Source organism: Gymnodraco acuticeps, unplaced genomic scaffold (genome assembly GCF_902827175.1).
Source record: "Gymnodraco acuticeps unplaced genomic scaffold, fGymAcu1.1, whole genome shotgun sequence".
In the NCBI taxonomy this organism is placed as follows: domain Eukaryota; kingdom Metazoa; phylum Chordata; class Actinopteri; order Perciformes; family Bathydraconidae; genus Gymnodraco; species Gymnodraco acuticeps.
In genome coordinates, this window is record NW_022990082.1 from 290,247 (window position 1) to 316,622 (window position 26,376).

At 44.4% G+C, this 26,376-nt stretch overlaps 2 protein-coding genes across 6 annotated transcripts in view; one reads left to right on the forward strand and one right to left on the reverse strand.

The window, feature by feature from the left end:
• Positions 1 to 21,503, forward strand: part of atp8b3 (ATPase phospholipid transporting 8B3) — a 63,112-nt gene extending 41,609 nt beyond the window's left edge. For 4 of the 5 annotated variants that reach the window (XM_034216293.1, XM_034216298.1, XM_034216294.1 and 1 more), the window contains 2 exons: positions 1,936 to 2,066; positions 2,584 to 3,268. In XM_034216293.1, coding sequence (XP_034072184.1) covers positions 1,936 to 2,066; positions 2,584 to 2,826 — 374 coding nt within the window. In that variant the 3' untranslated portion in view covers positions 2,827 to 3,268. Of the gene's footprint in view, positions 1 to 1,935; positions 2,067 to 2,583; positions 3,269 to 21,181 lie in introns of those variants that run through there. The other variant, XM_034216297.1, reaches the window with a different exon arrangement.
• The window catches only part of onecut3a (one cut homeobox 3a), a 29,435-nt gene continuing 8,422 nt past the window's right edge, over positions 5,364 to 26,376 (reverse strand). Inside the window, 1 exon segment of the mRNA XM_034216299.1 lies at positions 5,364 to 10,053. Coding sequence (XP_034072190.1) covers positions 9,761 to 10,053 — 293 coding nt within the window. The 3' untranslated portion in view covers positions 5,364 to 9,760.

Below are 26,376 nucleotides of genomic sequence, written 5' to 3' on the forward strand. Positions count from 1 at the left end.
AGGAAGCACAGTGTCTTAAAAGTCTCGGCTTCGGGACAACCAGTCAGCCACCCGCTTTCAACGCCGCCACCTCCAGCGGGGCCGCTGAAGCCAGTGAAGCCGTTGTCAAACATGTCGCGCTGCCACCTATCCGGAAGCTGTCCTGGCCTGTTGCAAGGCGTTGGTCTGCCTCCAGCACGACCCAGGTTCTGTCGACTCCTCCTGGGTCCGGGTCCGCCTCCTCGGCCCGCAAACGCTGCTCCTCCTGCCTGTCTCCCGTCTCCTCCTGCCTGTCTCGCGTCTCCCGCTGCTTGTGTCTCGTCTCCCGCTGCCTCAGCAGCCGTGGACCCCTGGTCAGTTCCAGGCATAGCCACCCCCAGCCGCGGTTCCTCTCTTTGGTCCCTCTTCTTTCCTCTCGTCATTTTCACCTCCTCGCTTGGTCGAATCCCACCACTGCCACCAATTGTGAAGCTGACCGTTGAGCGGCCCAGACCAAGCAAGGAGGCAGAGGCAGAACGTCCAAAAATATAACCCAACGTGGGCATTTATTAAAATATGAACACATTACACACAGCCTCAATCCTGCTGCTGCTGTTCACGTGAGCCCAGCCTGCAGCCACCAGGATCTCACACACACACTCCCTTTTTCTAACAGACAGGGAAACAGAGCCTAAATACCCACACACACTAATCAGCAACTAGACACAGGTGAGGGGGGAGGAGACAACACAGGGCACCAGGTGCACACAATCCTTTAATAAATACTATCTCAATAATTAGTATTTAAAATGTGCAAATATGCCATACCAAACGGTACTGTGCAATCACGCTAATAAAGTGCAAAACTGTTCACTAAAGTGCTGAGTTACCAGGCCCGAAGCCATCAGTTCACAGTGACGAAGTTACCTTCGTCACATTTCCTTACCCCTCTCCCCAGGAAGCACAGTGTCTTAAAAGTCTCGGCTTCGGGACAACCAGTCAGCCACCCGCTTTCAACGCCGCCACCTCCAGCGGGGCCAGTGAAGCCGTTGTCAAACATGTCGCGCTGCCACCTATCCGGAAGCTGTCCTGGCCTGTTGCAAGGCGTTGGTCTGCCTCCAGCACGACCCAGGTTCTGTCGACTCCTCCTGGGTCCGGGTCCGCCTCCTCGGCCCGCAAACGCTGCTCCTCCTGCCTGTCTCCCGTCTCCTCCTGCCTGTCTCGCGTCTCCCGCTGCTTGTGTCTCGTCTCCCGCTGCCTCAGCAGCCGTGGCCCCCTGGTCAGTTCCAGGCATAGCCACCCCCAGCCGCGGTTCCTCTCTTTGGTCCCTCTTCTTTCCTCTCGTCATTTTCACCTCCTCGCTTGGTCGAATCCCACCACTGCCACCAATTGTGAAGCTGACCGTTGAGCGGCCCAGACCAAGCAAGGAGGCAGAGGCAGAACGTCCAAAAATATAACCCAACGTGGGCATTTATTAAAATATGAACACATTACACACAGCCTCAATCCTGCTGCTGCTGTTCACGTGAGCCCAGCCTGCAGCCACCAGGATCTCACACACACACTCCCTTTTTCTAACAGACAGGGAAACGGAGCCTAAATACCCACACACACTAATCAGCAACTAGACACAGGTGAGGGGGGAGGAGACAACACAGGACACCAGGTGCACACTATCCTTTAATAAATACTATCTCAATAATTAGTATTTAAAATATGCCATACCAAACGGTACTGTGCAATCACGCTAATAAAGTGCAAAACTGTTCACTAAAGTGCTGAGTTACCAGGCCCGAAGCCGTCAGTTCACAGTGACGAAGTTACCTTCGTCACAGGGTCAAATAATATAAAAACAATTGTTGGACAAAACAAATATCCAAACACAGTTAAAAATGCTATTATAGTAAAATGTTGATCTGATGATGTGTAACCACCCCTGTGAGCTGGTTTGATTGCTCTGTGTGTGCTTTTCATCAGGAGCGTCTGATAGGGCCTTCATTGATCCACTGGTGTGGCTCACAGCTCTGCTCACCACCTGGACGGCTGTTTTACCCTCAATGACCGCTCTGGCTATCAATGTCATCCTCAACATGCACGACAAACACAAGGTAAGACTGCATGAAAAGAAAAAATGTAATTTAGAAACAAGGATGCAATGCAAAAATTATCCAATTGATATGATGTCAAAGCACACAGCAATTAAGCTCCTGTACATCCGTCTTTTATTCATTCATCTTTTTTATTCTAGTTTCTTGTGATTTATTTCTTAACAATATGGTATAAAATAAAGCGTTGAGACTAGTTTATAATAATGGTTATGTAATATTTTGCTCAGTGATTATTTTTATAGTTGTGTCCATCCTACTGTTTTTTAACAAGACAAGTTAACAGCAAGTTTAAAACTATATCTGCTTGACTTGAGGACCAATTCGATATGATTTAAATCTGGTTCTCATTTTATGTTATTTTGGACCTGTAAGCGTGCTACCAATCTTAGCGTCTTATATATGCGATGGGGTGAGTAGTTTGCCATTCGCCTAGGTATTGATTCCTTATAAACACAAAGCAGAAGCAGTTGTAAAGCTGAATGTTGACTGATGTCTCTCTCACCTGGCTGTGCTGCAGGTCCACAGTGCGTCCTCTCAGCCGATGGAGCTGAGGTCGAGGTTGAGAAGAGGAGCGTCTCTCCGCCGCTCGTCGTACGCCCTCTCCCAGGGGGCCGGGCCCGGGCGCCTCATCTCTTCAGGAACCTGCATCCGCAGCACCGTGCCGACGGTGGATGAGCAGGTGACCGCAGATAATAACTCCACTGACTCACAGCTCCAGATCAACATGAAGAACAACATTGATGCACCAAATCACACATGAATACTGACAATGGTACATTTAGGGTTTTGATATAGGACAATATTGGATCATATATATTCTTAGTGCAACATATTATTGAAAAGATTATGTGTTTTCTACTTAAAACAGGCAACTCTGTAGAGCCTGCACTGATCTTTTGTAAAGCTATAATTGTGCAATAAAGTAAACAATTTAATATACAAAATACATTATGTAAAATACATTTTGTTTATTGTCTTTACTAGACAGTTTATCTCTGCATGAATATCTCCTCTTTGTTATTGTTGTGGTCAAAATCTCATTTCCATCCGCGGGGGTCACAGGGGACTTCCTTTGAAGATCAAACCAAACACAATAAACCGACAGCACTGCTTTTGTTTTACAATTGTTTTTATTTGTTAATTTATTTCAAAACACGCAATTTTTACCCATATTATCCTTTTAAGTTTTTATTTTTCTGTAACAGTTATTACTCAGATTTTTTTCCTTCACAAAAGTCTCAGCTAGAGTGAAACTAAAAGTCCTCCACAGGCTCTCCGGCTTCTGCAGTGGGAGGAGGGAAAAGAGGCTTTCTGACCAGACGGTGTGTGTGTGTGTGTGTGTGTGTGTGTGTGTGTGTGTGTGTGTGTGTGTGTGTGTGTGTGTGTGTGTGTGTGTGTGTGTGTGTGTGTGGTGTGTGTGTGTGTGTGTGTGTGTGTGTGTGTGTGTGTGTGTGTGTGTGTGTGTGTGTGTGTGTGTGTGTGTGTGTGTGTGTGTGTGTGTGTGTGTGTGTGTGTGTGTGTGTGTGTGTGTGTGTGTGTGTGTTGGAATGTCCTTGTTGCCTGTAAATCACAGGACCCGTACAGCTGAACATTGTCTAGGTTTGATAGCCAGATTGTCATACCTCTGATTTAATCTTTGGTTTCAGCAAACACTCTCAAAAGGCAGACTCACCCTCTCCATCATGTGTCTGTTTGTGTGTCTGTCGCTCTGAGTGCAATATAAGCCACCGTCTCCAGACGACTTTGTAAACTTAAGTAAGTACAATGTAAGTGTCTTTGCATTGATTGTGGCCCTTCCTTGGCGCTGGGGACAAAGACAGTCGAACATTGTAGAACAATGGAGCCATGAGCGGGGGAGCTTGCAAACATCAACATGGACTCCATTTTGATGTTAATGGCAGTTTGGGGCATTTATGTAAAGCTGTGTGAAATCAGTGTGGTGGAATGGGCGTTATGGAGGTCAAAGTGTGAGGGGGAGTGTTGAAATGTCAAGGGGAGGGGTTGTACACTCTGACCCAGCAGCAACGATTAAGATTGGGGGGGTCAGGTGTTTGCATAGTTCTCTGTGCAAAAGCCACCAACCGGAGCCATTTGTATTCCTCGCGGCTGATTACATCATCATTAGATTAGCAGGAAGTCGTGGCGGGTGATGGAAGTGTGCCTCTGCACCACAGCTGTTGTTCTCTACTCCTGCAGTGCACTACATTGTGGCAGGAGTGTGAAAAGTGACAGGGGATGAGGAGGGAGTGAATTCCAAAATGTCGAATGAGTTTTGAGTTAGGTCGAGTTTGATGTGATGGAAGGTGGATGTTTTGCGGGTGCGATGGGGCAGTCGTTTGGCAGTCGGCCACTACAGCTCGTCAGGATTCAGAGAGCCTCTTTTCCCTTGATTTCATTCTTCCGTCCTCCCCTTCCTCCTCCCCACTGGCCTGCCCTCTCTACCTTTTTTCTTGTTTTGAAACTGATTGTCTTCTACCATCACAAAGACACTTGGTTCTGATTGATTAACAGGTAACAGAAGAGGGAGAGCACAGTGTGACTGGGGGTGTCTACATCAGTCCCATTGGCAACACTCGATCCCACGGTGAAACGACACACACATATGCTGTTTGACAGTAAATGATGGGCGACATTTCGGGTCGGATCATCAGTTGCCAAATGGTACTGCGGTTGGTTGGTTGGTCGGTCAGTCAGTAAGAAATGGTTTTCAAATTTTCGCATGACAAATATTGCAACCCATAGGAAAGGAACATAAAAAAGAAACACTTTGTCTTCCACATCGGTACAAATGAACACACATTCACAGATTGAAGAAAAGCATGTAGACAGACATACAGGTTATTCAAGGCCGCTCGGGCCTGTGTGTGTCCCTCTGATTAACTCCAAGTAAACAGCCCGTCTTTGGAAAAGCAAGACACACATTTCAGGACCCGAGTGAGGACCACAAGCTGAGGAATGAAGATTGAATGCTATTGATTGGGAGGAGAGGAGTTTGACCTCCCCCAGCACACACTGCCCCCTACTGTCTGGATTTATATACATCAAAAAAACATGGGGAAAGGGTTGCAACAACACATGCACACAACCAGTGAATCCAACAGTGACGGAAATTCTAAAAACAAGGACCCCTCCAACGCCTAAAACCCAAATCCTCCCACCCCTTTTTTTTGTTTTGATAACCAAAATATCACCCTCCCCTTCTCCACCCACTCCCAAGTCTTTCCATTCTCCTCCTCTCCCCACAAAATCACAGGTCATTCCTGTTGGTTTCTATACAGTTATACAATATCCATGCACAAAAGAAAAAAGCGCACCTTCTTTTCAATAGGAGGTGCTGGTTTTTAATATTCTAAGAACATCAGGAGCACTTGAACACACCCAGGAACCTTCAAAAGTAACTGTGAAATAGTTTTTTTTCAGAGAAAAGACAAATTAAAGGCAGAAGAAAGCTAACAATGAGTAAAAGGTTATTCCTCCTTTGGTTTAACATCACATTTTTGGTAAAGACTTCAGCCCAAATCATATTTTTGTCCTTTTTTTTTTTTCTTGGTTTTGTTATTTTCCTTTAAACATACCCGCCTTGGACAGAGCTTTGAACTAAACATCTAAAGTGAGTTGCGCTCTTGCTCCTCCCTCTCTATTCTAGCTTTCTCTTCTGTCTCTTCTTTTCTCATGTAACCCTTCACAGAAACATTCACAATGTCTTTTTCCTTTATGAAAAACAGTAAGTACATGCCGTAGCAAAAACAAACGAGAGAAACGTACGAGAAAAATGAGCAAACAAATAAAAAGGAATTTAACAGTATAAAGCTTCAAGTCACAAGTTCCAAAACTAACTATCATAGTATCATAGTTTCATAATCATTGTTATCATTAGCAGTATTATTTTCAATCTAAATTACATAAAGTTTACATGAAAGGTTTTTGAGGTATTTCAGAATTAATTGTCAACACATGCCTACCGGGTCTTAGTACTAGCCAGGGGGAGAGGTCGACTGGACAGACAGTGTGGAGGGAGGAGAGAGAATTTGTGTCTTTACACTGTCAGTGAGTCTTCCACACTTTTATAGTGCAGCCTCTGTGCTTGCACGCAGTGGAGAGAGACATTAAGTGGTAAGATTTAAAAACGACAGCCCTGCGAGTGCTCAGAGCCTCGGCCTTTTTACCTTCCTCTTTCTCTGTTTCACAAAAATATCTCTGATGCGAGAAAGGTAAAGTGGCCGAGAATCTAATCACGCCGGGCGGGAATAAAACAAAACATGAAGGCGGTGAGCTACTAGAAGAAACACTAAGAAAGACTGACAGATTAAGGAGCAACATATACTTTTGTTTCAAATAAATAGTGTATAGAAAATGTTTTATAGACTTTCTACATGATAAAGTGCTTGTATTCTAGTGTATCAAGATGGAAAGTCAATATGGGAGAAAATGCTGACACAGCCCCCACTCTGTGTCCCCCTCTCTGGCCCCCCTTTTCTGTCCATCCAATTATGGGTGCGTTGTCTGAATGTGAGTGCATGTTTGTAAAAGGGTGTGCAGCTATATGCATGGACCCACATGGCTGTGTGTGTGTGTGTGTGTCCAGTGCAGTCCCACCCGTGGTTGAAGGGAAAAGGCACTCAACTCTGTCTGCATGGCGGCCACCTCCTCCACGTGGCACCATGCAGTCCGACTGCACTGTATGTATGAATGTGTGTGTGTGTGTGTGTGTGTGTGTGTGTGTGTGAGATATCAGTCTGTAATATTTTTGGGCAAAGAGGGGGGGCTTTTCTTTTTTTTTGGTTTGGTTTCCCCCTAGGCAGTTTGGGACCGGTAGGCTGCAGTATCTTTGGTATTAGTGGCGGTTTCACAAACCACTCAGCTTAGTGAGGTAGCCACATTGGTTCTCACTACAAACACATGTCATTTTCTCAGCCTAATACCTAGAGCTGAATCTAGCTATTCACCTATGCTCACTGAACTGTATACCACAAATCAATTTCAGCTCATCATCCTTTGGCGACGTCAACTCACTGCTTACAGCAACGTGAAGTTTGTCAGTCTCTCACTCAGCTCCTCTACAATGACCATCTTTTTATCTAATCTGCACCGCAAATCGGACTACATTGTTGGAAATGCTACAGTTGCATCTTAAGACCATACAGATAACAATTGAGTCCCGAGCATTGCCCCCGCCCTCGGATAAAACAGCCGAGACATTTGGAGGTCATGATTTGTCCCCCTCCAGTTTGCCCCGTTCCTTGGGCTCAGCTTAAAGGGGGCTGAGAGTAACACAGTTCTGACACGAAATGCCAAAAGAGAGAGAGCGTCCGTCGTTTATTCGTCTCTTCAGCAGCTCCCTGTTTTTCTTTTTCTCCTCTTTCTCACGGTAAATGTCTCCTTCGAGTCTATATTCACATAGAATGCAAAAAAAAGAAAAAAGACGTCCTTCATCGGCCTCTGTCCTTGCATCCCTCCTTTTTTTATCCTTTTAAAAAGTCCTTCCTTTTTTGTTTTTGATTTAGCAACAAGGTGCCTTACTTATGCACAACAGAGCACAATAGTAACAAGAAATAGAAACTGTGTGTCTATGGAACTAATTAAATACCCGCATCAATATAGAGAGGAAGAGAGAAAGAGGGGGGGGGCAATGGGGTTAGAGGGACAGAGGAGGTAGAGAACCAAAGATAGAATGAGAGATTTTTTTCTTCTGCTTCAAAATGTGTCCAGTTATGCTTTGGAGACATTTGTATTTGTAACACATACTGTATGTATGGTATCTTTGTCATTTGAGGTTTGGTTATTGTATGCCTTAACATCTGATTCTTTTTTTTTCTTTTTTTTACTAAAAAAGTATATTTTAATTCAGATAAAAGCTGATTGTTGGTTGCTATGGCCCACACCGCCCGTCATCAGTGGGGCGCACTGTAGCTGTGTGTGAACCCTAGTACCATATTCTCTGATTCGCATTAAGGCAGTAAGCATTGGCACTAATTATTGTAGCATTTTGACAGCTGAGTGTGGTGGTTAGCTTTGGGTTAGCTACTGATAACCCTTGTGTGGGAATAACCAGGAGATTTGGTTTGAGTCACATCTTTTGTGACCTTTTCTTTGCAAACAGATGGGATGGAAGAATGATTTGACAAATGAAGCCTCCCAAAAAAGAATGTAAATTAAACCTCCGCTACACTTCAAATGTGTCGCTCTCAGTCAGCCTTTCTGTTACTTTTTACTCTGTTGTGATTTCTCCGATTTTTTTGGATCTTGATTTGGATTGGCTAAATAAATCCCTGCCTTTGCTAAATCCCTGCGTTTCCAGCATTCAGTTGAACCATCCCCCTCCTCCGGCTTCACCAGTGCTGGTTGGATGAGGAACAACAATAGGATAATGGTTAGCTATTGATCTGCCTTCAAAGAGCTGCGAGGGCCTGAATGTGTTGTGCCATGACTTCCCCTCAGCATCTAGTGGCTTCTTCCCTCCCTCTCCTCCGCTCGGAGCCCCATCGCTCTGCTGGATGCAGGTGTCTGCTATCGGCAGCAGGGGGCACTGTTGCTCTGCAGAAACCGGGTTGATCTGGGAGGGAGATGTGCTGCTGCTGCTGTTATGAGGCCTTTGTGTCCCCATCTCCAGTGGGTTCCATGTGCTCCTCTTACATCCTGCTTTTCATATGCAGCTGTAATGTAGTTGGCTGGATGCCCGAGCGTGTTGTTGTCGCTCGGTTCTCAGTTATTGATCAGAGAAAAAAGCTCCCAACAGAACAAAGAACATGTCCAGACATCTCACCCGCCTCTCCTGTTGGTCAGAGAAACACAGACTCTATGCTCAGGCGTAACACATGTCTCCCTACAGGTCTTCCAACATCTGTGCAAAAAATATAGACCTGGGCCTGGAAGACCTGAGTATCTCTACCGCTGAGCATCTTGAGTTTCACCTTCAGGAGGGGTCAAGGCCCCGCTCTCTCTGTCTACATCGATTCATTTTTCAATTCATTAGTTTGCCGTATGATCAGGCTGAGCTGCTCTCTGAAATGGCTGGCCATAAGGGAATACCTTTGGCTGAGGAATGAAGGAGACAACAGGAGGAAGGGGGAGGTAGAGGTGGAGAATTGGAAAGCCTTGTTGTTTTTTTCATAGGCTGCGTTGTTTTCTTTATGACGGCCTTGTGTGTGCGGGATGGGGCTTGGATAATAAGGCTATGTGCTGTTCTGTTGTCAGATTTATTGCCGTTCTTTTGCCCTCGTTGCTTCCGTGTGCCGGCATAGAGGAGATGAGAGAGAGGCAAACTGAAAGGAGGTGAGTTGGGAGAAAAAGCAGAATCAGTGGCTACTTGTGTGGTGATGGAGGCCGGCAAAGTGTCTGATAATGTCCAATAAATACATCAAATCTTTGGTGTCTCTTTACTTTGTCAGATGCCATAAAAATTATTTTCTTTCAAAAAAGACAGAATCAATGATTGTCCTTTATCTGAGTTACGCAGAGTGGACCTGACTTCACAATTCACCTTTTTTTAGATTATTCTTGTTTCAGGTGAGAGCTTGAAATTCTGACTGACAAAAAAGATGATTGCATGGCACAAAGGATTTCTTTTGGTGTGAGGACACATTCAGACGGTCCTGGCCAGGAAGGGTTGTCATACACAGGTTTCACAGCCAGTCTTCCATGTTGCATGCTGCTCCAACCTGGTTCCCCGGCCCTCTGAAGGTCCTCCCCTCCTCTCAGGCCTTGGAGAAGGTGGTGGCGGAGGTGCCCGGCTGCCCGGGGCTGGCACCATGGTCGTCGTGCCAGCGGTCCACGCAGCGGCGCCGTGCGTTCATAAAGAAGTTGCTGACGGTGCTGAGCTCCAGGCCGAGCTGCTGGGAGATGGTGATCTGCATCTCTTTGGATGGACGCTTGTTCTCCTTGAATATGGCGATGAGTGTGCGGCGCTGCAGGTCAGTGAAGACGAGGCGCTGCTTCTTGGGCGCCGTGTTGCGGTCCTTGTGTTGCTCCTGTTCTTTGCGCTTGCAGGCTTGGTGTGGATGGCAGCGGTGGGAGGGATGGGGATGAGAGTGAGAGGCAAAGAGGAGAAAGAAAACACAAAGCAAGGTAAATATACAAAAGTGATTATTTTTCAGATTGAACAGCAAAGACAGAATGTGGAGGGATGTAAAGTAACTACATGTAGCATTAGCCAATACTTAAACACATACACAACTAGTTTATACACCAGCACAGATTCTACAGCTCCATCTCTATTGCCATATTAAAGTTGATTTAAAGCTAATCCATGCCTCCTGCCCAGTGGGAATATTCCTTCCATCCTGCAGAGTGCAGACAGGGAGCCAGCCTGCGGTGAGAGAAAGATGGGGTGAGGAGGAGGAAGGGGGGGGGGACGCCTGACTGTTGCCTGCTAGCTGGAGACACTGCTGTTTGATTCAATATTAATGCAGTTTGAGTCGCAATGGGGGACTGAGTGACTGTTGCACAAAAGTAAGCATTGTGTGTGTGTGTGTGTGTGTGTGTGTGTGTGTGTGTGTGTGTGTGTGTGTGTGTGTGTGTGTGTGTGTGTGTGTGTGTGTGTGTGTGTGTGTGTGTGTGTGTGTGTGTGTGTGTGTGTGTGTGTGTGTGTGTGTGTGTGTGTGTGTGTGTGTGTGTGTGTGTGTGTGTGTGTGTGTGTGTGTGTGTGTGTGTGTGTGTGTGTGTGTGTGTGTGTGTGTGTGTGTGTGTGTGTGTGTGTGTGTGTGTGGAAATCAGAGATAGAGGAGGGGCTGCCAAAGAAAAGATTGGAGAGAAAAGAACATAAAAAGGTGGAGGAGTAAGACAAAGTGTGTGTGTGCATTTGTGTGTGTGTGTATATAAGAGCCAAAGAGAGGAGCTGAGGAAAGGAAGGAGGGGCGGCGAGTGAAGGAGAAAGAGAGATATTGACCGACTTTGCTGTAGGAATTGGGGGGTTCTCTGTAGGGACTGAGGTCAGAATCCCCCCCAGCAGGTCTACAGTCTGCTACTTCAAACAGAGCCCACTGGAGCCCACTCTATTGAGCTCTGAGAGGGTATTTATAACCCACCCACCCCTCCCTCTCCAAACACAAACACTCGAGAGGTGCATGCACCGGCTGCTATGAGACCCTTCCCATACACAGAGCAATTTTCAAAAGAAAACACAGCGAGTGTATACTGCTTGACGTTTGGGAGACGGGGGGGGGGGCTTGTGGTGAGGATGTAGCCAGAAAACACAGAAATGAATAGTTAATAGAGCGCTGTATTGTGGGTAAGTGTTGTAACTCAAAGTATTCGTAGGACACGGGTGGAAAGCAGCAGACAGGTGCAGGGTAAAAACAGAGAATCGGCGCCCAGAGATGGTGAACGAGGGTGTGTGTGTGTGTGTGTGTGTGTGTGTGTGTGTGTGTGTGTGTGTGTGTGTGTGTGTGTGGTGTGTGTGTGTGTGTGTGTGTTGTGTGTGTGTGGTGCGCTCTGTGTGTGTGTTGGTGTGTGTGTGCGCTCTGTGTGTGTGTGTGTGTGCGCTGTGTGTGTGTGTGCGCTCTGTGTGTGTGTGTGTGTGTGTGTGTGTGTGTTGTGTGTGTGTGTGTGTGTGGTGTGTGTGTGTGTGTGTGTGTGTGGTGTGTGTGTGTGTGTTGTGTGTGTGTGTGTGTGGTGTGTGTGGGTGTTGTGTGTGTGTTGTGTGTGTGTGTGTGTGTGTGTGTGTGTGTGTGTGAGGAAGGTTAAGGCACCACCTCTGCAGCCACATGTTCCCCTGCTGGCTGAGGATCGAATCCTGCCAGAACAGACTGTGTGTCCCTCTCAGCTTCCCTACTGTCTCAATAAAAAGCAAATTGGAGCGAGAAAGATGCCGTCCCTGTGGGGTCTACACCTGCTGCCGATATATGCTATTGTCTGATACTTTCATACTCTCCTTCAATAATGTCTCACTCTCACGCTGCGTGTGTGTTGATGCATTTAAGGACAGATTTCTTTTTCTCTCTTTAGTTCTACTTGTGTGTGTGGTGTGTGTGTTTAGGGGGGGTTGTGATTATGCTGAAGTGGCTGGAGCCAAGCAGTGGCGCTGTGTGTCTAATTACAGTGGAACAGAGCCCATTGATCAGCCATTGCAGTCCAATCTGTTTACTACAGATGTCTAACCTGCACACGGCTCCATCCATCATATTCATATTTCACATCAACACTGCAGCTAAATGTATCGCACACATGCTAATATGCTACGTACACATTTGTCTAAATGCATGCTTGTAGGAACAGTATGTATATCATCGTATACATTTGATTTATTATAGGATTAAGGCTAGTCATGACGATGAGGAGGATTATCATTTGGACTTCATGCTGAGGTCTCAGGAGGTCAGACGCTACAGGACGGAGTATTAAAGCTGGGAAGAGACACAACAAGGTTTTGTTTGGGAATTATTGACACATATAAGGCCTATCACTACTATAAGGACTTTCTTACCCTGAAGGTGCATTTCTTCGAGTGACACCGACCTACCAAGCAATATAATATCCTTCAATTTCAAGAATACATGTTATTAGGCCAATTTATATGATGGATATTTTAGAAATTGTTAATTGTTATTAATCAATATGACAACATCTTGAAGCTTTATCTTTGGTTCTGGTCTCAGTCTACCGCAAATAAATGTTTTTAGAATTAATTATTAATTAAACTTTACTTTTGCCTAGTGTATTCTCTTAATTCAGGCTAACTTGGAGAAAAAGCTTGTCATTTTTTACTTTTTTATATAAACTAATCGGGATGTTAGCTTTTGGTGTTGACATCAAATATTAGACTAACAAGGATGCTCCTCAGATATATAGGGTGCATTTAAAAAAATAATAATAATAATTCTACTACTTGTAAATCAGACAGATATATATCAAATATGTGTATATAAATATGTATATACGTCACACACACACACACTTTATGCATAATGCAATGCAGCTGTTTGTATTATTGTGTCATTAATAAATGTTTAATCATGTTTCCCAGTTAACCCTGCCAGCGTGAATATAGATTACATTAAACCAATTAACCAGAAATGAAGTCATCTTTAGGTCAAATTGTTTAACTCAGTGGTGAAAATCTATCCCAGCGACAAGCTGCGGTTTAATTTGTATTTTTGTATTTCAAAACCAATGCAGACACAGTTAAAGTCACTATCACCAACAACACATCTATTCACATCTGTATTCAAGAAACAAAACCTAAAACTGGTCAAACGTTGGTTGGGATTGTGCAGCCTTGATGGGGTTGGAAACAGTTTCCAACCATTTCTCCTTCAACACAGTAAGTCAAATTGTTCGGACACCATAGTGTATTGGCACCACCTAGTGGCAAACGTCGGTACTGTAGCGTTAAGGCACCAAATAGCGCGACTCTCCTTGTGTTTACACAGCAAAGCCATGCAGAGCACATCGTAGCTCAGTTCTATGCCACAGATCATTTTTGTTTTAATCCGTGGAGTAGATCTGTCTGTAAGTATACAAACTTACCTGTGTGCCAAGTTATGTGTTTCAAAAATGTGGTTTAATTGATTGTCTGGTTTCAATGTGTAAGATAAGCTAAGCTAACTTGCTGCTAAGCTAACGGACATAGCTCATTCTTAGCATAGGCTGTTGATTATACTGCACTCTATTTGCATTATGTTGCACATGTATTATTTCAATTGTGTAACTTGTGTTGTATTTTTCTGTTTATTCTTGCAGTTTTACAATTTCAAGCCTCAGTAAATGGTCAACTCAACAACTGTCTTCTGAGTCTTTGTTATCTGTTAAGCTATGCAGTGCGATGCATACGCAAGGGCAGAATAGTAAAAAGACACTACTCAGCTGGAAAGGCAGCGAAATAATTCTGTGATCAGCACGCTACTACTTCAACCTAAAGACTCATTCATCAGACAGCAGTACGATGAATGACCAGGAAGAAGAACTCCGGTCTGTGGACACCAGGTCCCGGGCCTCAAGTCACAGGTCATCAACAAGGTCAAGCAAGTCATCTGCCAGTGCTGCAGCGACAAGGGCAAGAGCTAAAGCCGAAGCAGCAAAAATAAAGTTATCCTTCGCAGAAAGGGAGGCAGCCATGATGAGGCAGAAAGCAGAGGTGGAGGCAAACCTTTATGTTTTGAAGCTGGAAAGTAAAGCTGTGGCCGCATCTAAAGAGGCAGCCATATTTGAAGCAGCTGCAGCAGATTTGGACGAAGGACATCTTGGTGAGTTACAGGATTTAGCTCAGGAGGGTCCAGCAAGACGCACAACAGAATACATTGATAAACATTCATTTTTACAAAACCCTCACCAACAGTTTCAAGACGTCGAAACACAGAAACTCACTTCTCACAACAACGGACAGCAGGGCATACATTGGCCACACAAGGGTGCAGATGAGCACAAACCCACTGAGGACCTACACTATGCATCTCTTCCTGTCTCTCCAGCATTCGTTCCAAATAACTACTCAGCTCCAACTCCTCATACTCCTGATCTTGCTCAGTATCTCGTGAGAAAAGAGATGGTGAGTTCTGGGCTCCTTGCCTTTGATGATCATCCAGAAAATTACTGGGCATGGAAATCATCATTCCAAGCAGTTACAAGGGAGCTGTATCTGTCTGACCACGAAGAGCTCAACCTCCTTGTCAAAGGGCTTGGACCGGAGTCAGCAGCACATGCAAAGCGGATAAGGTCAGTGCACGTTCATAACCCCACAGCAGTTGTCAATATGATATGGCGGCGCTTAGAGGAATGTTATGGATGCCCAGAGGTGATCGAAAATGCCCTTCTAAAACGAATAGACATTTCCAACCATCTCAAACAAAGACATCCACCAGCTCAGAGAGCTAGGTGACTTGCTACTGGAGATAGATGCCGCTAAATCTGGTGGATTCCTGCCTGGCCTAGCATATTTGGACACTGCAAGAGGTGTTAATCCAATAGTGGAAAAGCTTCCTTACAATCTACGAGAGCGCTGGGTAACGCAAGGCTCCAGGTATAAGGAAGATTATCTTGTGCCTTTCCCACCTTTCAGCTTCTTTGTGAAATTTGTATGTGCCCAGGCAAAGATCAGAAATGTTCCAAGTTTTGCATTCAGTCTCTCCTCTTCCCAAAGTGACATTAGAGTGGATAGAACACCTAAATACACTCCGAGAACAGCTGTTTCAGTTAGGAAAACTGAAGTGACTGCTTCTGCCTCACAGTCTGGCTCAGCTATCAAGACAGAGGAACCAGACAAACAATGCCCAGTGCATAACAAGCCTCATCCACGGTCAAAATGCTGTTGGTTTCAAGGAAGACACCTTGATGAGAGAATAACCTATTTAAAGGAGAAATCCATCTGCTTTCGATGTTGTGAATCCACAAAGCATATTGCCAAAGATTGCGAGGCAACACTTAAATGCAAGGAGTGCGAAAGTGACAAACATACCTCAGCCATGCATCCTGGTCCAGCTCCTTGGTCGTTTGGTATGTTCAGACCTGAGGATGAGCAAAGCGGCGAGTCTGGAGGACAAAGGCCACCTGAAGTAACTCCCATGTGTACAGAAATCTGCTGTGGTGCTCCCAAGCCCAGATCGTGCTCGAAAATCTGCTTGGTGAATGTATACCAGGCTGATTATCCCAACAAGTCACACAGAGTGTATGCAGTGCTGGATGATCAAAGTAATCGGTCGTTAGCAAAATCACAATTCTTCGATCTGTTTGGCTTGAATGGCAATGCATCTCCCTATACTCTAACAACATGCTCAGGCAAAGTAGAGACAGCAGGAAGAAAAGCATGCAACATTATAGTGGAGTCACTTGATGGGAAAACTAAAGCAGCACAACCTCCTCTGTTGGAATGTAACAACTTGCCTGACGACAGGTCAGAGATTCCCACTCCGGAGATCACACAGTATTTTCCACACCTCAGGCAAGTGACTGACAAGATTCCTCCCCTCGACACCAATGCTCCTATTCTCCTTCTGCTCGGAAGAGACATTCTGCGTTTACATAAGGTGCGTGAACAGTGTAACGGGCCTCACGACTCACCGTACGCCCAGCGCCTTGACCTTGGCTGGGTCATAGTTGGAGAAATATGCCTGGATGGGACTCACAATTCAAACACTGGCCGTTTCTCAATCGCGAGGATGCTTGCTTGGTAGCACATGTCTTCCGAGTCACTTCCTTCAGAAGCTAGGCAAGAATCCTTCCTGGCATTCGGAAAACGAAGAGTGGAACAGGCTAGCAAGTGTGCAGGTGTGCGTCATATGAGAGGCCCCGCCTTACATTTTCCGCCACAGATTTGGGGAAATTGGTCCGTGCGCAAAGCATTGTGGGGATTTGAAGGACGCGAAGTCTACCCATGTGCAGCCTCGAAATTACCCCCAAACCAAGGACGCGGCCTCGGTGGAATTCCAAGTATGCTGGAGATTGGAACAGTCCTTCGGCGGCACTCGATGACGTAGTATCCTTGAAATATTGGCTTGGAAGCCAGTTTCCTCGCGATTGAGAAATGGCCACTGTCAACGTCTACAAGACCCATGTCCTTCAAAATGGACGCCCATCCTTTCTTAAGCCGTGCACGAACAGCATTCAGGTGAAGGAGAGGTTAAATGGTCCAGCCAAGCATCATCTTCCAGCCCCATCTCACAGCCTGGAAAACGTCCTTAATGGAAGTTTAGATTATATAGGAGAAAGTGTGTTTCGAAAAACACCTGATGACGACAAACCAGCCCTGTCTGTGGATGACAAGGTCTTTCTCCAAACCACGAGGTGTATATGGATGATGAAAACCACTGGGTGGCACCACTGCCCTTTTGCTTCCCCCGCAAACCCCTTCCTAATAACAGGGAACATGCCTTGCAGCGTCTCTCCTCTCTCCAGCGCTCATTCAGAAGGAGACCAGAAACAGAGCAAGAAAATAAGACTGAATAATTTGAACTTGTGCAACCAGAGACTGATAAAGAAATGTATCCTCAAGTTATCTCTCTTGCAACCAAAGTCACAGAGCAGAGTCTCGGATCACAACGGTTCAAACATTTCTCTACTTGGAAGGCTCTAGTAAGAGGTATGGCAACACTTATTCATGTAGCCAAGTCCTATTCCAGCAAGTCTCGCACTGTAGAGTGCAATGGATGGCATCACTGCAAACAGTCACACCTCAGAGCTCTCTCAGGCCAAAACAATCATCTTGAAGGCAGTGCAGCAGGATGTTTACAAGAACGAGGTGGACTGCGCAACTCAGGGCATTAATGTTCATAGCCACAGCTCTCTTGTGAAACTGGACCCATTTCTTGACAAGGATGGATTGCTGAGAGTTGGGGGGTCGCATCCATAAAGCCCAATTGGAAGACCAAGAGAAACATCCACTCATCCTGCCAGCCAGTCATCATGTTGCCACTCTCTTAGTCCGACACTATCATGATCAAGCAGCTCACCAAGGTCGCCATTTAACAGAGGGCGCACTGCGCACCTCCGGTGTCTGGATAGTAGGAGGGAAGAGGCTCATTTAGAGTATAATATTCAAATGTGTCATCTGCAGGAAGTTGAGAGGCAAGTTTGAGGTTCAGAAAATGTCCGATCTGCCTGCTGACAGACTGTCCATGGAGCCACCTTTTACAGATGTAGGGCTTGATGTCTTTGGTCCATGGAGTGTGATAACTCGTCGCACAAGAGGTGGTGCTGCTGAGAGTAAAAGATGGGCAGTCATTTTCACATGTCTCAGTACGAGAGCTGTTCACTTGGAGGTTATTGAAACCATGTCCACCTCAAGTTTCATTAATGCATTGAGCCGCTTCCTGTCGATTCGTGGACCTGTCAAACACCTCAGGTCAGACAGAGGCACAAACTTTATTGGAGCATGCAGAGAGCTTCAGATAAACACGGACGATCCTGAGATCAAGGACTATCTGCAAGACCATAGTTGTACATGGATATTTAACGCACCTCATTCCTCACATATGGGTGGAGCTTGGGAGAGGATGATTGGTGTGGCTCGACGGGTCCTTGATGCACTGCTGTTGAAGAATAAGGATAAACTGAGCCATGAAGTCCTGGCCACTTTGATGGCTGAAGTTATGGCCATCATGAACGCCAGGCCATCTCTTATGATACAGACCTTTCTGAGATACTCTCACCTGCTACTCTTCTAACCCAGAAGGCGAGTGTGACACCCACACCCCCGGGGGACTTTGAACTGTATCACCTATGTAAGGTACAGTGGCGCCAGGTCCAGAGCTTGGCGAACTCCTTCTGGAAACGGTGGAAGCAGGAGTATCTGGCAACTCTTCAGCCTCGGAGGAAGTGGACCGAGGAGCGGCCTAATCTCCAGGACGGTGACGTTGTTTTGTTAAAGGACGTTCAAGCACAACTTAATGACTGGCCTCTTGGTCTGATAGTAAAGGCCATTCCAAGTTTGGACTGCAAGGTGCGAAAGGTCATGGTGAAGACCTTAGGTCAAGGGACAGCTAAAGAGTACCTTAGGCCCATCAGCGATGTGGTGTTACTGATACCAAGGGTAAAGAGATGTAAATAGTGGTAAACAGGTTTACCAAGCGGGGAGTGTTCTGACACCATAGTGTATTGGCACCCCCTAGTGGCAAGAGTCGGTACTTTAGCTTTAAGGCACCAAATAGCGCGACTCTCCTTCTTGTGTTTTAGTTTACACAGCAAAGCCATGCAGAGCACATCGTAGCTCAGTTATATGCCACAGATCATTTTGTTTGAATCCTTGGAGTAGATCTGTCTGTAAGTATACAAACTTACCTGTGTGCCAAGTTATGTGTTTCAAAAATGTGGTTTAATTGATTGTGTGGTTTCAGACCCGGCGCCAGAACAAATCTAAAGGGAGGGCATATGATTTTCATGGGAGGGCACACAAAACCGTCATGTGCTGCGGGCCTGCGACACAATATATATCAAACCGCAAGGCCAACCGCAAGGCCAACAGCATTGCGTAAAGATGCACACTTATCGCAAATACATACACAAATAAAGGACAACATAGAAACCACTTTTGAAACATTGTGTGCGTGGCAGCACAAACACTGGTAAATCACGATCGCACACTAGTTAAAGGTGGGGTAGGTAAGTTTCAGAAACCGGCTCGAGTGCACTCAAATTTGAAAGTACACAGCCGAAAAGAATCCGCCCCTTCCTTCAGACTTCCTTACAGAGCACCTCCTCCAACACACATGAACGCGCACATGACGTCAGCAGACTGGTGAAAGTGGCCGCCTGGCGAGTCATTGAAGTACTGCTGCAATGCACGCCCAATGACGGCACGATATACATTTGTGCTTGCACGAGATGGAAGGCTGACAGACAGGGCGGCAATCCAATCCGTTTAGCCGGCCCGGCTAAACGGATTGGTTGTACTTTTTACAGTATTACGGCTTCCACAGATGACATTTTTTAATGGATTTTTTGTCAAAGCACTTCAGATATTCATTGCTATCGGGATGTTAAGAGCATTCCATGGAATATAACAAAAAGTGTATCTGGAGCCGGTTTCTCAAACTTACCTACCCCACCTTTAAGGATGGCAGCTTCCTCATCGTTGCACTCGGAGAGAAATAGTAGAGACGGAGACGATGAACTGTTCAGCCCGCCTTGGGCATGGTTTATTTTCCTATGCACTGCAGGTGCATCCTTTCGCTCAGCCGAGCTAACTTAGAACAATATTTTGGCCAACTCTGCATCTTTGTGTAGCGTATACTCAAACAGCGATAGGAAGAGCCCACTGCCTGAGTCGGACATGCTGTGGAGTGAATCGTGGTCACCTCTGAGAGGGAGTTGGTTGACAGCTAAAAAAAGCTATAATATCAACGACAGCTGACACGTAATAACGGCTCCGTGCCAGCTGATCTGTGTGCACCAAAGTACTAATTTCCTTATTTGTTTCCTCGCGTATCTGTCTCTCTCTCCACAAAATCTCACATTTATCAGTTTACCTTTATCAGTCTGTAAAGCGTGTTTCCAGTCGCAAAAACCTTTGACAGTAAAAGCCACATCAGATGAAGACGTATTTACTTTAAACTGTCTACAGGGGAAACAAAAGGCTGCGTCTGCTTTTAACGAATATTCAAGCCATGGTCTGTTGTTGTACCATGCAGTGGCAAAAGTGCGCTTCTTTCCTGAAAACAATCTCCCTGGATAACGATCCAGTTTCACCTGGTTGGGTCTATTAACCCCAAGATCATCTGGGGCTGTTGGTCTTTGAGCGGTTGCTGGCCCAAAAGTACCTGTTGATGTGCTGCAAGGTAGCGTCTGTAGTGAAGGCACCGGCACGGAGGAGGAGGAGGAGGAGGAGGAGGAGGCAGTAGTGGCGGGTGTGGTACAGGGTACGGCAACGCAGGTGGTGATGGTAGGGGCACAAGGAGCTGTGCCTCGGAGGACAGCGTTGGTGGCGGTCGCCTTGATGAGTCCAGGCTTGGGCTCGCTAACTCAGCCCCTGGGTTTGCTGAGGTCAAGCTTGTGACATTAAGGCGTGCTGCTGCAACGGCAGGTGCAGGGTCGCCAGCAGCTGCATCGGCTGCAGTTCTTTCACCGCTATTTCGTTTTAATAAATCCTTAGACCTTTTAAGCCAATTTCTGATGTCCATTTTGTAATTCAAACAGAAATGGGAGTCTACAGAATGCACAATACACAATAAACAAATCCAGAATAGGCGGCAGAGTGTGACGCTGTGATTGGTCTAAATGTGGACTAATCACAAATCACAACAGACACATGAATTTATTTGACGTAGCCTGCGATTTTTTTTAATTTACTATCTGACATCACATACAGCATAAAAGTTCCCAGTTTATTTATAATTTTTAAAAAAAAGAAGTTTTTAAATGTTATAAATAATTTAAAAAAACGTGTTTATTGGGGGAGGGCAGGAATGTCAAATGGGAGGGCCTGGCGCTTGGCATGTGTTGTATTTTTCTGTTTATTCTTGCAGTTTTACAATTTCAAGCCTCAGTAAATGGTCCACTCAACAACTGTCTTCTGAGTCTTTGTTCGCTATCTGTTAAGCAGTGCGATGCATACGCAAGGGCAAAATACAAATATTTATAATTTACCAAATAATATACCTACATTTCAGACCAGAGTAAATTCTGTATGACTTTTTATAAAATCATGTGTGTAAGCTAAACATGTGAGGATGCTCTGCTTGTTCCACATGTAGGGACTCGTTCTGCATCAGATCCCCACTGACTGAAGAGGAGCTCTGCTCAGCAAAGACATGCGATCCCCTCCGGCTTTCACTTGTGTGGAGGAGGATTCGTTTCCCAGCAGGACAATGAGCCGAAACATGCAGCGAAGTGTGTTTGAAGAGCGAGGAGGAGCAGTGAGATGTGCTGATGTGCACCGGCTTCCCTCCACAGCCACCAGACTGCAACCCAACACAGGGCGAACTGAGTTATTATAAAAGATGAAAATACAAAATATTTGACCTTTTTTTTTTTTTCATGTCTTTTTTTTCACATAACTTGTATAATTGTTATGCAATATTGATAAAACGTTATATTACTTTTGATTGGACTTTTGCTGTTAAAAATTAAAAACCCTCTGGAGCAATGCAGTTAATATTATTATCAATATAGGTTTATTACTTTCTCAACATTTCCACACTAGCTTTCCTTTTTTTTGGTGCAGCTTCCAGTTGCTCTTCCCTGCAGTGCCTGACCTTTTTCTTCTGTGATTTGTTCATGTGTGACCTTGCACAGGTATGCATGTAAACACACACACGGAAAAAATACACACACACACTTTGGCGATACAACTGGAATTGTGCTTTTTGGTATTTATTTCCAATTTTTGCAAGAATATATTTATTTTCATCAAAGATCCTGTATTAGTTTAACATCAATTCATTCCATATTTCATACTATCATCAATAGAGAATATTTAATTTCATGTTTATATTTCTCACTATCACTTTGGTTTCAGGCAGTACAATCTAGTAAAGAGGGCTTTAACAACAAGTATCAATATATTGTTTTTAAGAAGACAATAAATCTTCAATGTAAACGCTTTGAAAAGTAACTGCACAACATTTTTATTTACATTTTGTATGCCCCCTTTTATCTCTATAAATCCCCAAACGTCAAGATAAAGTAGACATAAATCTGGTGTTTTCTGTTCATAATAAGCGAGCCTTGGGAGGGGAGTCTCTCTCTTAATGTGGCTCCACATCAGCTCAGACAGTCCCAGCTTCTCTCTCCACATCCCTCCACCGGAGCGGCCATCGACCGCTTGCTTTGTGCGGCTGCGGTCGGCAGGTGTCGCTCTCTCCGTGGCCCCGGCTGCACGGGGCGCCACAGTGCGCTGCCTTTGCTACAGGCGCTGGATTTACTAATCAATATCGATCGATCGGTGAGGAAGGGGGCCCTGATTACTGAACCAAGCTCGGCGTAGAAAAGGAAAAAAATCAATCATTGCAGCTTTTAGAGCTACAGTAGGCACCGAGCAGAGAGACGGACATAAACTCATGCACAAAGAGCAACCGGACAAGAGCAGAAATCCCGGTTCTGTGTTGAGTGTTTTTCGGAGGTGTTACGCCCTGCTGCTGCTCAGCCGGACACAAATGTGATTTCTATGACTGCCTATGCAGCTGTGAGCAGGAGCTGACCTACTTTTAATGGATCCCTCAGGCTCCTCACAAATATACAAAGACGTGTTTTTCCATGGGATTTACTATAATATTTTATTTCCAATAAATACAAAGCAGTTTTTTTTATTTATTCAAAGGCCTCCTGCATTCTCTTTCATCTTAAACTATCGAATTCCTGAGTGATTTTCCAACTAACTCCTTACCGCTCCGATGATAACGGGTATAACTTAGGCCTATTTCTTTTCCACTGATGACATTAATATTCTTTGCTTCACGACAAACCAAGCGAGGTTAAGAGAAAGGCCCTGGGTGTTCAATATCGATCGATAGATTCGTGAATAATTCGTGTGTGAAATTCAGTTCGTCCAATTAATTATGCCTCGGAGGGGTGGGGGCCGAAGAGGAGATTCATGGACGGGTGGAGAGAGCAAATCCACCAGGAAGAAAAGGAGGGAAGGAACCGTGATTATCGGGACAAAAAAAAAAAGCTGTGTTGGAGATGAGTAAATGATGATCACCTGTTCTGTGTTTGCTGTTCACAAGTCTCAAGTCCCTGCAGATGTGAGTCCATCTCCAGCATTAATCATGTATTGATCACCACTGCCCTTCCTGCTCATAATGAGAAAGTCAAACGGCCTAATATTATGCCCATAGTGTTTCATGATTACACATCTGCATCTGAAATTGTACTCCTCCAAACCTCCTCTCCTGCAGCAAAGCCCTGCGAAGCTTACGAGGTCAACGTCTGCTGATTTAATTAATTTACCAATAAACATGTTTACCGGTTACGGCTTGGCGCGTTCACACACACGCACACGCACAAACTCTGCAGCCCGTTTTAAAGTGTGAATCACCACTATGAATCTATGCACAGCCAGTTTGCTTGTAGTAGGAGGCTTTAAGGGGGAGCATACAATGTTATGATGACGCCATGTGTGATATGGTTGCAGGAAAGACTGTAATGTAACTTGGGTCGAAAATAACCAGATTTTTTTCAGAAATTATTTTTTTTAATTATAAAATTGTAACCACGTCAGTGACACACACAAGTATGTTTGTGTTACTAAAACAAACACCAAGTTTATGATATTCCATTTTTCTTTTTTAGGGAATGAACACTTTGAATCTCATTAAATAGCTGACCCCCCCCCCCCCCCCCCCCCCCCCCCCTAGAACCACCATCACTGCTTGCACTATTTTTCAGATTGGAGCATGATTGGGTAATTTGATGTTGAGGCTTCAGTGTTTTATTAAGCAAGGCGCTGTTGCTTTAAAGATTGATGTATATCTTCTTTGTATACGGTGGCATTTATTTTATTCTGTGTGCAAGGCAATGCCAAGTCCCCCCTCCCCCTCTCTCTCTTTCCCTCGCCAGGCCAAAACACTTCCAGCTCGATACCCCTTAATGTAATGAGTGAGAATTGGTGTTAATATACTGATAAAGCGACACAATTTGTTTGTTTGCATTCTCCAGCGACTCAGCTGCAAGGCATTTATTCTGCAGCACTTCAATAACACTCAAGCTGATCTCAGTTACACCTTCGCCCACCTCAGTCTGAGTCTCAGCAGCATGCAACATTTTACTTTTACATTTTCTCCACCATTCCTGCATGCACATTTCATTTAAAAAAACGATCATGTCCTCTGTCAGTTAGAGAGAAATATCATTGTATGCAGCTCTGTTTTCATTCCAACCTGTTATTATCAACCCAGTGGTAAACCTAAGAAATTGCGAAGTGCTTTAAAAATCCAATAATCAGTGAAGGCTGCTGCTGCCTGCGATCATCACACTCCTTATGAGGTTTTAGATAATTAGATGCACTCAGCCATTTAAGCGCATGATTGAGGGAAAGCGTATGACTGAATTTTAACCCACATTATTTATTTATTTTTCGCCAGTTTAATAGCAGCCTTGGTCCGCATGCATGTGCCATTTGTGTGTAGGGGTGGCTCCATTGTTAGAGTAATACTCTTATCTGCGATTATCATTGATTTCATTCATAATTGCTTTGACCATGCGTGATATAGCAGTAATGATCATGATGCTTTATTTTGGAGAGACAGGCAGGGTTTCATTCCCCCACAAACAACAGGTGTGTGTGTGTGTGTGTGTGTGTGTGTGTGTGTGTGTGTGGGTGTGTGTGTGTGTGGTGTGTGTGTGTGTGTGTGTGTGTGTGTGTGTGTGTGTGTGTGTGTGTTGTGTGTGTGTGGTTGTGTGTGTGTGTGTGTGTGTGTGTGTGTGTGTGTGTGGTGTGTGTGTGTGTGTGTGTGTGTGTGTGTGTGTGTGTGTGTGTGTGTGTGTGTGTGTGTGTGTGTGTGTGTGTGTGTGTGTGTGTGTGTGTGTGTGTGTGTGTGTGTGTGTGTGTGTGTGTGATGATTAATTGATTTGGAGCTTATTTTTATTAGAGGAATTTAGACGAATGATATATCCTGATTGTGCTGGATATTTGGTGTGTGTAAAAACCGGTTTTTAAAATAAAAAGGGCTTTCAGACTCTCAAACTATTGCTTTCATAAAATAATAAATAAATAAACTCCTGACTGTTAAATTAAATTCAGCCCATAAACTATTAATTGAAATGAATTATGAATTAATTTACATTTAAATAACAGCCTCTGGGGTTTCTTCTGTGTGGTGTGGTGTGGTCGGTCAATAAACACTTCTGAGGGTTCATGCGGATGTGAAACCGTGTATACCAGGACTCAAACTCCCTGTAAAGATTATTATTTTATCTGCAAAAAAAAGCATTATTTTTATGTCATTTATCGTAAACACAAAACAAACGAATATGAGGAGGATAATTTATTAAGGACAATAAGAACTAATACATATTGTTATTGAGGATACCTCTCGATTACAGTTTTCAATAAGTCATTTATCTAATTTATTTAATACACTAATTTCAAGGTGTGCAGGTTCAGAAAAGTGGCATCAGGATTTATCGAAATATGCTCATATTCTCCAAATGTCAGCTGTCACAGCTCTGTTAATTTCTTACTCGTCGCAGGAGAATCCGGCACTGATCTGCAGTCAGAGGATCTGTTTGCCCTCCGCCGGGAGACAGACAGGTTTTCAATATGCAGGAATTCAGAGATTCAATTCAATACAGTTCTCACTCAATTATGAGGAGAAGAGTCAACAGAGAAACTTCTGAACCAGCTCTTATTGTGGTTACACCTAATTGCATTAATATTGTCTCTTTTATTGTTTTTCTCACAATGCTAAACAAAGAGAATTAGATTTCAAATAATTAGTGTTATGTTATTCTTTGTCTCTTCAGGGTTTACTTTTTCATTAGGGTTTATTTAAGGGTGTGTTTTTGCGAAGCTTAAATTTTCACACTTTGTAAATCAAATTAGAAATGTATTTTAATTCTTAGTATTTAAAATACATTGTAGAACAGTACATATATTTTAATTTTTAAGTGATTGTGTGCAACAATTCTGAGCACGCAAGGAAACTGATATTATACCCAAAATAATAAAATATCTATGAAATAAGGATGTAAAAAAATGATCTAACATTTTAGTATAAACATTATTAAGACTGCAATATGAGGTGCAACATTGCAACAACACACACAGACTCACACACAACCTTTGCAAAACACCTGAATAACCAACTGAAAAAACGAGTCAGCGTTTTCACATCGGCTCAGTAAAGCAACACATTATTAATTTGAGAATAACCCGCAGCAGGCTGTTCGTTATATGTAATAACGTGTAATATAAAGGCTATATGCGCTCACATCGATCCATTCATTAATT